The 10951-nt window shown below is 51.3% G+C and overlaps 5 protein-coding genes across 5 annotated transcripts; 3 read left to right on the forward strand and 2 right to left on the reverse strand.

Annotated features, from left to right (window-relative positions):
- Positions 1 to 1648: 1648 nt before the first annotated feature.
- Positions 1649 to 3934, forward strand: J4E84_008635 (uncharacterized protein; the record flags this gene model as incomplete). Its single annotated transcript, XM_049391205.1, has 1 exon — positions 1649 to 3934. The coding sequence occupies one exon, from the start codon at positions 1649 to 1651 to the stop codon at positions 3932 to 3934; it is 2286 nt and encodes a 761-aa protein (XP_049240907.1).
- Positions 3935 to 4040: 106 nt separating this feature from the next.
- J4E84_008636 (uncharacterized protein) lies at positions 4041 to 6471 on the reverse strand (the record flags this gene model as incomplete). The annotated part of the gene is made up of 2 exons (XM_049391206.1): positions 4041 to 5622; positions 5681 to 6471. 2 exons carry the CDS (start codon positions 6469 to 6471, stop codon positions 4041 to 4043), a joined length of 2373 nt encoding a protein of 790 aa, XP_049240908.1.
- Positions 6472 to 6870: 399 nt separating this feature from the next.
- J4E84_008637 (uncharacterized protein) lies at positions 6871 to 7366 on the forward strand (the record flags this gene model as incomplete). The annotated part of the gene is made up of 2 exons (XM_049391207.1): positions 6871 to 7202; positions 7258 to 7366. The coding sequence occupies 2 exons, from the start codon at positions 6871 to 6873 to the stop codon at positions 7364 to 7366; spliced, it is 441 nt and encodes a 146-aa protein (XP_049240909.1).
- A 185-nt stretch (positions 7367 to 7551) lies between these two features.
- J4E84_008638 (uncharacterized protein) lies at positions 7552 to 8496 on the reverse strand (the record flags this gene model as incomplete). The annotated part of the gene is made up of 1 exon (XM_049391208.1): positions 7552 to 8496. The coding sequence occupies one exon, from the start codon at positions 8494 to 8496 to the stop codon at positions 7552 to 7554; it is 945 nt and encodes a 314-aa protein (XP_049240910.1).
- A 384-nt stretch (positions 8497 to 8880) lies between these two features.
- On the forward strand, positions 8881 to 10755 carry J4E84_008639 (uncharacterized protein; the record flags this gene model as incomplete). The annotated part of the gene is made up of 1 exon (XM_049391209.1): positions 8881 to 10755. One exon carries the CDS (start codon positions 8881 to 8883, stop codon positions 10753 to 10755), a length of 1875 nt encoding a protein of 624 aa, XP_049240911.1.
- Positions 10756 to 10951: the final 196 nt, after the last annotated feature.

Genomic DNA, 10951 nt, shown 5'->3' on the forward strand with positions numbered 1-10951 from the left:
TAAGAATTAAGTAAAGTATTTAAGTATTAAATACTTACTAATTAGTTAAGCTATAAAGATATAAAAATCTAAAAAGTATAACCTTCTCTTAGTAAACTTAAACTCTACTTCTATTAGTTATAGTTAACTATTATATTAATATATTAGTATTATATTTCTATATAAGTAAGTTTAAGTTATATAATATCTAGAAAATAATTTAAAAGTAACTTAATCTTTTTACTAAAATTATTTATATCTATATATCTTTATAATAATTTAGAAACTTCTTAATTATACTAAAAAGGTAATTCTAGAGTATAAAAGCTAAGGTATTAGAGTAGTTATTAGACTATATAAGATATTAATTAAATATATACTTAGGTTAAGCTATATCTTAAATAATAGAGTATGTATAGGTAAGATTTTAAGTATTTAACTACAAAAGTAGTTACTTAAACATACTTTATATCTATTTTTTTATCTTATTTTTTTTATTTAGAGTCTATTAGTTTTTGCTAATTAGAGTATATTTCTATTCTGTGTTACTTTAGTTATAATAGCTGTAATTGCTTTACGCCTATTATAATCTAAATTTCGACTTAGAAATTAATGTACCTAATCTATTTGCTAGCGTATAGAGAGAGCTTTTTGTTAAGCGGGGTGTTTAGCACTTGCAGCGGGGCCTCATTACTCTTAGCGCTGTTCTTAGATCTACAGAACGTCTGCTTCTCCAGGTCGTCCTAACACCTTGTTGTCCCATCGCGGTTCAGAGTCGGACGAGATTTCGGCCGCTCCATTTACACGAAGCAGCAAAAATGATCAGATATTGGCGACGTCATGGCCAGAGCGTCAGGCGCGCCCGGACTGGGCGAAAGCAACTTCAGCGGTCCGCTAGACATCCTCTCAGCTATACGACGTATTCAGCAGAGCCCAGCGCAACCTCTGCACAAACTCAGTTGCGCAATCGCAGCATCGACGTCTGGCACGGTCTAATTACATACAGGCTACATCAGGCTCAAGACGATATTACGTCACGGCCGGTTACTGTGCAAGACATCGTAAAGCAAGAACGTCTCGCCTCTGGTACCTAGTGCCTGAACGAGAACCCTCGATACGTCGTATTCTCGTATAGGTCGATATACGCGCACACGAGTCACGACTTGGGGGCTTGGTTGCATCGGACCGCCCCACGGGAAATACTACACAGACTTCTGAGTCGTTCTGTACTTTGCATCGGAGTCGGAATACCTAGAGAGCTAGGTCAATGTTATTAGGTCGAAGGCTACCGAGTTTCCCCGCCACCAACGCATCTGCATGAAGGCCAAAGCTGCGAAAGTACGCGGCCTCTACTCGCAGCCATGGGTATTTAAGCCAACAAGGCGGCCTGAATCGATAGATCACTAGTGATATCCAGACTCATCGAGCGCCTTTTCCAGCCTTGCGACAATTCCAGGGCTAGCAGCAAACATGCATTTCGCAACCGCCCCAAGTGTTGTGTGTCTCATCACAGCCATCAGGCTTGTATCAGCTGTTGATTCACCTCTCATCACCCCACTTTGTAAGCTGCTTTAAGCTGACTATCCTACATGACTGGCTAACCGGTGGCGAATGTACAGCCTGGGATGAAGCATCAGAGAAGGCCAAGAGCTTTGTGTCTCAGCTCACTATGTCGGAGAAGATTGGCCTTGTGACCGGAAGTTATGGTAGCGGCCCGATTCTACCTTGTGTAGGCACCCTCGCAGCCGTCGAACGCCTCAATTATACTGGTCTATGCATGTCCGATGGCCCGAACGGTGTCAATCGAGCGGACAGCGTAAGTGTGTTTGCGTCTGGGATCACGGTGGCGGCGACGTGGGATAGACGTCTCATTTATGAACGAGGATTCGCTCTTGGAGAGGAATTCAGAATGAAAGGCGTCCACGTTCTGTTAGGGTATGTCAATCCGTCGGCTCTACACTCTCAGATCTTAGACTCACAACCATGCAGACCTAGTACTGGACCTATGGGCCGCCACCCTCGAGGCGGTCGCGGCTGGGAAGGCTTTGGCCCGGATCCATATCTTGCTGGTGTCGCCATGAATGAGTCTGTTACTGGTATCGAGGCAACTGGTGTCCAAACAAGCTCAAAGCACTACATTGGGAACGAGCAAGAAACCCAGCGCAACCCCAGTACCAAGGACGACGGAACAGTTATTGAAGCGGTCTCTGCGAACATCGACGATCGAACACTCCATGAACTCTACCTCTGGCCATTTGCCAATGCCGTCCGGGCTGGAACAGCATCAGTCATGTGTGCCTACAGTCGCCTGAACCAGACATACTCCTGTGCCAGCTCGGAAATCCTTGACACCATTCTCAAGGACGAACTAGCCTTTCCTGGATACGTTGTCTCCGACTTTGGCGCCACGCACTCCACAGTTGACTTCGCGGAAGGAGGCCTAGACATGGAAATGCCCGGAAACGTCACTGCAGCCGGTTTCCCATGCTACTTTGGCGACAAGCTCCTTGAGGCAGTTCAGGCGAACAAAGTATCGGAAGAACGCCTCGAAGACATGGCAAGCAGAGTTATGACGCCCTATTTCCGACTTCATCAAGACAAGGACTTTCCGATGATAGATCCTGCGACCGGGCCCGTACTCTTTGTTACTCAGCTTGGACATGTCCAAGTACCTTCAATGGCAGGAATGTTCACTGAGGTCCCAGCTATAGACGTTCGCGCCGATCATGCGCGCGGCATCCGCGAGTTGGGCGCAGCCGGCACAGTGTTGCTGAAGAACGTCAATGGGACATTGCCTTTGACAAACCAGACTAGCTTCGCTCTATTTGGTAACGGCCTCCCAGATCCAACCATTGGATCAACATTCGTGCCTACAGGTGGCGAAGACGCTCCAGAGGGCTACGAGATAGGCACCTTTGACATTGGTGGCGGATCCGGCTCTGTGCGACACACAGATCTTGTGAGCCCACTCGAGGCCATTCGGACCAAAGTGAAAGCTCTTGGTGGCCGAGTGCAACTGCTGTTCGACAACAATGAGATTGCGGCGGGGCGGTTCACGACCATTTACCCAACACCCCAGGTCTGTTTGTTGTTCTTGAAGGCCTGGGCGACCGAAGGCGCCGATAGACCGGATCTGAACCTCCAGTGGAATGCTACCATGGCTGTTGAAAGCACAGCAAGGCTATGCCCAAACACTATCGTGGTGACACATGGTCCGGGCGTAGTCCTGATGCCATGGGCGGACAACGAGAACGTGACGGCCATCTTGGCTGCACACTATCCAGGAGAAGAGATTGGAAACTCCATCACCGACGTCCTTTGGGGTACTGTTGAGCCCTCCGGCCGGCTGCCCTACTCCATTCCCAAGGACGAAGCAGATGCAGGTCCTCCGATTCTAGTGGTGCCTGAGAACACAACCGATCCTGGCGCATGGACGGAAGACTTTGTAGAGGGTCAGATGATTGATTACCGATACTTCGACGCCAATTCTGGCAAAGAACCACTTTACGAGTTCGGTTACGGGCTTTCATACACCGAGTTTGACATGGCACCGGGCCTGAACGTGCAACTTACGGGCGGCTCGTTGAACCAACATGTCAACAAGTCCATGGGTATAGCACCAGGAGGGATGGTTGATCTGTGGACCAACGTAGCCGTAGTGACAGTCAACGTCACTAATACAGGTGACCGAGCAGGTGCCGCTGTCCCGCAACTTTACGTATCACTTCCCCAGGACACGACGCCCCCAGGCACACCTGTAAAGGTATTGAGAGGTTTCAACAAACTACATCTTCGCAAAGGCGAGACAAAACAGGCGACGTTCGAGCTCTTGAGAAGGGACCTGAGCTACTGGGACGTTCAGGAGAAAGAGTGGGTTATCCCGAGAGGGCAGATTACTCTCTTCTCAGGATTCAGCTCCAAGGACATACGAGCAAACACAACAATTTCCGTGTAGTGTCCTTTTGTAAAATAGATAAGCAGAGACCCATATATGCGAGACATTTGTGTATCATCATGGATGGTTACTACAAACTTTGTATGCTAGACTACTAATACAATTGCTACTCTGTTGTAGTTGCTAGAAGCTGAACGTACTGAATGGCACGGGCGCAAGTTTCATGATCGGCCTTTCGTCGTTTCTCCGTATCCTCTTTGCTACCGCCATCCTCGGCAGGGTCTCGCTTGCGTTTCTCGCCCTTTTCCTCGTCTACGTCATCGCTCTTATGCCAGAAGCGATGTGGCAAGACCTCTTTGTCTGCAATCTCGGCGTCAGTGATCTCCCTTTCCTCTCTCTGCTTCTCGCTCAATCCCGCAGGTAGACACTCGAGGTCCAACGGTCCATTGTCAAGCCTGAAGAAGACCCGCTGAACAAACTTGGCTCTTGTACGCCGACGCGAAAGGTTGTGTCGTAGAGCAGACGATGAGCTAGTACTGCTGAACGGAAAGTAGCTCCCGAAGAGGCTATTATCTTGCTTGTCCTCCACCTCAAGCATCTGCCACCGTTCGTCGGCTAGTAACTTAACGAGCTCGCCTTTACCCCAGTCTTCGTAGATGTCGTTGGGTACATTAACGGTCAACTTCTTCAGATTCTTGAACTGGGAAGCGTATCGAGCCCAGAAGCGCCTCCAGCCAATCATCTCGCGTTTCATGAGGGCTACCTCGGCGGGTGTAGGGCGCTTCGCTGTACGCAGCCAGCCAGAGACACCAGGAACGTCGGCGGGGTATTGGATACTGAGTTCATCAACCATGGCGGCGATGGGCGTAAGACTGAAGACGGCTTGGGTCGGAAGCAACAGTTCACGCTTGTCCGCGTTTTCCCCAACAAAGGTTTTGTAGTCGCCGAAATATAGGTTGCCGTCAATACCGGACGCGGGAGACATATTTGTGCGTTCGCCAATGGAAATACGGATAGGGATACCGAAGCTTCGTAAGGTGGATACCATAGTCTGTATACGAGACAGAATATCTTGTTTCGGAAGCAGTGTCCGGTTGGGCTCGAGATTGGCTGGAAAGACATCGGACATGAGGGTCTCCCAAGTGAATACGGGCTTCCAGTTACATTTCTCAGCTATCCACCGCAGCGCTTCCTGGACCTCTGGCTTGGAGCTAGGGTCACTCATCGCTTGGTCGTTGTTCTGCTGCGTAGTCTGGCCAAAGTGATGTCGGCGCTGCGTTACATTGATGAGATGAAATGGGTGAAGGACGATGTTTTGAAGACCGTGTATGGGCTTGATGTTGATGTTTGGATACTTGTTGGAGATGGTTTGGAGGCTCTGCAGCAGGTCCTCGAATGAAGCTCCTACGCCCTGCACAACATGGTTGCCCAGCTCCATGTGATCGCGTCCGCAGTCTTCGAAGGTCTTGTCATCGAATGCCTCTTCCTCATCACGATGGTGATGCCCTTGAGTTATTCGATACGGTATGGGACCAATTACATCGCGATCGCGACGGTCCTCCATCCATGAGTATAAGCCGATTTCGACGTCTTTTATTCGCAACCAGGCTGTGGCATCGGTAGAGAAAAGGGATCGGTAGGGGGCGTAATCGTGGATCCTCAGCTTCGTCATGCTGTCTGGGCAATGCTTCTGCACACCGTCCACAAGACAGCAGACGCGCTGGTGGACTTCCCATTCGTTCCATGTGCTAGGCTGGATGTCAGTACTAGGAGCGTTGGTGAGGACTCATGGTGGACAAAACTTACTGGAAGCCTGAGTAGCGCTCTCGTATCGCGAGCGTCTTCAGCTTGCTGCAGATTGGAAAGATGATGCTGGCGACAGAACCGCTCTTGTGCCTTCTGGACATGCGGAAGCCCTGCTTGAAGCGATAGTCGTTGTATGAGTAGCTGTACTCAATCCGGGAGTGCGCAGTGTAGTCAGCCCAATTGGCAACCTCGAGCTCTTCAAGGCGGCCGAACAGCTTGGGGCAAGCAGCAGCCAGCATGCTCCACGTCCACGTCTCTTCCGGAGTCCATACGAAGTCTTTAATGGCCGAGATGTCTAAGCTCGTCAGGCATGGTAGGTTTTCTTCTATCCACTTGAAGTCGTCTATACTCGCCCAATGTGACATTGCCATCTTGTGTACGTGTCGGCGGTTCTCATCCGTGATGCTCTCCTGGAAGCTTATCCACCGTATATTACCCAGGCCTCTGTACTTCCAGTCGCCTAGTCTGATGTCGCGCACATCGTTGAGTTGTATGGGGTATTTGTAGAGGAGCTGATTGACGGTGACGCTGCTTGCCATGCCTTTGCAAAGCCTCTTCAGGCTCCAGGCAGCGTCGCGGTCGAGATAGTCCATGACACACTTGAATATGTCGTCGGGAAGTTTGAGAAGCATGCTGCTCTGGCTCGCGGCAGCTTTGGACTTGGGCTGGTTGAGTGCATCGGAAGCGACAGGGCTACAGTCACGACTTGAAGCAAAGTCGGGCATATCGGGCGAGAGATAGTCAAGGTCGTGCAGGCTGAAGAGATTCATCAAGTAGCGATCGTAGCTCATGGGTGAGAGACAGTGGAGTGGGAAGAGAAGAGGGGACAGAGGAGCGAGGGCAGGCTGGGGCGCAGCAGTTGTACCCAAGTAGGGAGTTGCGCGCTGAGGCAACTGACTGTTCACGTGAGTGAGCGAGTGACTGGGTGAGTGATGTGGTGAGGCGCATGGAGGTGCAGAGCCATGTGTGGGAGTATTGCGAATGTGAGAGCACAGTCGTGGAAGGCGCGATGGTGAGGCTGGCAGGCGGTGCGCGTAGCGGCGATGCGGAGAGGGTGCGGAAGTGCGGCGCCGCCAAGACACGCGTCGCTTTTCGCGCTCCGACGACTTTCTGCCTGCGCGAACCAACTGTCGCAACACCATCACCCGCCGCACACTCACCCACGCGCCCACCCCACGCGCATTCCCACCATGGCCGACGCCCAGGTCTTCGAAGAGACATTCACCGTCACCTCCATCAACAATGAGAAATACGACCGCGTCTCCCGCATCTTTGGCACCTCGACCGATAGCCAAATCACCATGTCTCTCGACATAAACCACGAACTGTTCCCGGTCGAAGCTGGCCAGACCTTGAGCCTGGTCCTGGCAACGACATTGGCGCTGGACGGCAGTGCCAAGGGCGACAACGACTCCATGTGGAGGAGCGTCGGCAAGCAGGGTGTGACAACACTGGCCGACATGTACGACTACGTGTGCTATGGGAAGAACTACCGCATGGAGGGTGGTGACGGCGACATCATGTGAGTGAAGCTCGCGCTTCAGCTTTGATCGTACTGGGTGCTGACAGCAGCGCAGAAAGTACTTTGCCAGCTTCGGCGGGCTGCTTCTGTACATGGAGGGCCCTCACAGGAAGCTCAGCGGCCTCAAGATCGACGACATCTACATGCTCATCAAGCACTCATAGTACTAGTGTCTTCGCCTCCACAACGATCCAAGGGAAGCAAGCATAGAATAGGCGTTTGGTAGCATTGTGTTGGTATTGGTATCATCTGGTCTAAAAGTTTCGGCACGGCGTCTGGATACCCCCAAAGGACTCGATAGATTCACCCGCCTCTCTAGCGCGGGAATATCAAGTTTTCCCTCTCCTTCTCACAGTGTAGGGAACTCTAGCTTCCTGTGCAGTCGACTCACAATCTCGATGTAGTCGCGCTCGTTCTCCGTCGTCAGAATGCCGTGGCGCACCAGAAAGTCGAGCACGACCAACGCGCAGTTTGGCTTGAATTCGCCCTTCTTCATCCCTTCTTGCACTTCCTCCACACTCCACAAGTAAAACTCTTCGACCTCGTCGTCGCCTGGTTTCGGGATTGTGTCTTCGGGAAGCTCGAGATCGTAGACATATTGAACTTCGGGCTGCATCAGGTTCGTCTCTCCTCCTGCCCTTTCGTCTCGGATATACCAGTATGTGACTGTGCCGCACGCCTTCGCATTCGCCCGAACGAACTCTTCGTCGAGCGAAGCTTCCTCTCCACACTCCCTCACAAGACTCTCAAATGGCGACTCACCTGATGCGATGCCGCCTGCAACTGCATTATCGAGCATGCCTCCATACGTCTGCTTCGTCCGCGCCCGTCTTGGAGTCCAGATCTTTAGCTCCCCGTCTTTCCTTGTGAATGCCGTAAGATGCACACCGTATGTAACCACGCCGAACAGGCAGCTAGCACTCCGTTCCACGTTGAACAACAATTCCTTCCCCAGCCCATACACAGCATACAGTTCGTTCCGCCACTTGTCCAACACTTTGAAGTGGCCTGTTTGCCGCATGGCCAACAGTGTCGTTTCTACCGCTTTCGACCGCTCGTCTACGTTGGATCCGGCTGTAAGATGGAGGATGCGAGCATCGTCGTCGATTTCCCAGCCGGGTACTCCGCGGAACACCTCGACAACGGAGGGGAGCATATAACCCAGCGCATAATTGTAGCCCGAGACGCGTAATTGGTAATACGTATTGATGGACGCGATGTATGTTTCCGAGTTGACGTCGGGATACGGGAAGCCGTCGCATTGGTTTATGAGATCGAGGTTCGTGAGAGACATTGTGGATGTATGAGGGGGTGGATGTTGTGTATGTCAGTGCAAGTGCTGCGCCAGCTGGGTGTTTGTGAACTGCGTCATACGCTTACCCACACAAGCTTGGGTGGGGGCGGGGCTTCGAAACAGCAACAACCATGTCAAGCTTCGTCCGTGCCTCCAGACGTTCTCTCCAAGGACAGACGAGATGGACTTCGCAGACGATCCGGCAGATTTGGCAGTTACGATGCAATACAATTGTCAGCTGTCACGGTCCTCAAGCGTCTTGTGCTCGTATAGTGCTGCCTGAAGCTAGCAAGTGCACAAATTCCACGTCATGTTGCATCGACTTTCTCCAATGTTCTCCCAAACACAACCTCGCCGTCATCGCTTATCTTAACTTTAGGGAGGATGGAGACCTCAACTTCCAGGATCGTTCTTGCTGTACCTAAGCAGCATGTCAAAACTGTAAAGTCTGCCCTCGAGCGGGCCGGACAGTTAGATCGGAGCAGCAAGATTGTCCCTGAGTTGACTGACAACGGAGCACCAGAACCTGCCGTAAACTTTACTGGCCTGAAACAAGATGCTGATTCATTAGATTCGTCTCCACCTGAAGCAGAAACTGCAGTATCACCAACAGAAGCCTCGCAGGCACCACCAAGCCTTACACAGCAGTCACGCTTCCCGAGGCTCCACTTCGACGCGACCAGCGGCGAATATGTCGACCGGTCATTCTTAGAAGACAGAGCCCGGGATGGAAGCCAGATGATTGAAGATCAGCTTCCGAATCTGGCGGCTGACGCACCTGGTGACCGCGACAGTCGTATCAGGTTTCCCACCCTGCAATTCGATGTGGTTAGAGGAGAATATGTCGAGCCTTCTACCATCAATGTGGAAGCCAACAAGGCTAGAGAGACTACCCCAAAGCGCATGCGTATCCCCACGACCATTTCGTGCCCTACGCAATTGAACGGCTCAGACGACATCCTAAATCTGGAGGGTTTATTATCCAAGATAATAGGGAGTCTTGCACTGGACGAGATTTCCACAGACATATCCATCTCACACCACGTCCCAAGCACGGCAGCATCCCCGCATGGGGCTCACCGAAGCCCCCTTCATAAGGCTTTGCGAAGCGCGCTCACTTGTTTCCTGGATCTCGCATCTGTACCATCCACACTCACGGTCGAAGCACTTGTCACAGCTTTCCCAGATGGATACTCAGTCTACAAGCCCATGCTTCTCCTTCCGCACAACGCCTTATCCTCCACACCGTGGCGAGCCCTCATCGCCACCTATCCACCAGACTCAGAGAAAATGAAAGCAGCATGGCGGGATATTGCGACATCAGTGGGCGCAACGCACGTCGCCATCAACGCGCCTATACCCATATCCACATCTTCGACATCACCATCATCCGACACCACGACAGGCGAAGAGAACATACTGCGTAGCCCATCCAATCTCACACCTCTATACGGCAATTTCGGTCCTGCACCAACACCGCAAACCATCACCTCACCATCAGCAACAGACTTCGCCGACGCCCTATGGGTGACTGCGCGTCAGAACGGTATTTGGCAGACCTGGGCGCCGCTCTATACGATGTTCAGCCGTGGCAATGTCAATGAGAAAGCAAGGATATTAAATCTCCCTTCGGTCAATGATCCGAACGTCGCATCAACAGCCGTCGATCTTTACGCTGGAATCGGCTACTTTGCCTTCTCGTACAGAAAGAGTGGAGACAGACGGGATACAGGAATCAAGCAAGTTGCGTGTTGGGAGATAAACCCGTGGAGTGTTGAAGGACTACGGAGAGGTGCAGAGATGAATGGGTGGACGTGCCGAGTGCTCAAAAAGACAGACATAGAGCGACTGCATGAAAATCCCGCAGTGGACGATTCCAACTTCCACCAAGCGGATCTTCTGGTCTTTCAGACGAGCAACGAAAGTGCTGAGACGGACTACGCGTTACTCCCATCGCCCAAGCCACCTGTTCGACACGTCAATCTAGGCTTGCTGCCTTCCTCCAAGCTGTCATGGGGTAATGCGGTTGCAATGCTTGACAAGCAGCTCGGAGGATGGATTCACATGCATGAGAATGTGGGCGTCAATGATATCGAGACGAGGCGAAAGGTTGTAGAAGAGAAATTCCAGAGTTTGGTGGACAAGAGGGATGCTACGTCGAGAAGGAAGGCTCTGGTCGAACATGTGGAGAAAGTGAAGATGTATGCACCTGGTGTTGTGCACTGTGTTTTTGATGTTGTTGTTGGAGGCGATATCTGAGAGCCATGGACAGTCATCTCTTGTCAATACCAGGAGAGGACGGCTGATGTTTCGAGGTTGTCATCGACTAAAGATCTCAATCAACACTACATAGCTTTACATCACACAAAGTGTTACTTGCACATGCCATGGCATTCATGCTTGTCAGATGCACCAAATGTGAAAATACTAGTAGATCTGATCAGTCTATTTATGG

Source organism: Alternaria hordeiaustralica, assembly GCF_023758085.1.
Source record: "Alternaria hordeiaustralica strain BMP 2776 chromosome Unknown scaffold_23, whole genome shotgun sequence".
Lineage (NCBI taxonomy): Eukaryota > Fungi > Ascomycota > Dothideomycetes > Pleosporales > Pleosporaceae > Alternaria > Alternaria hordeiaustralica.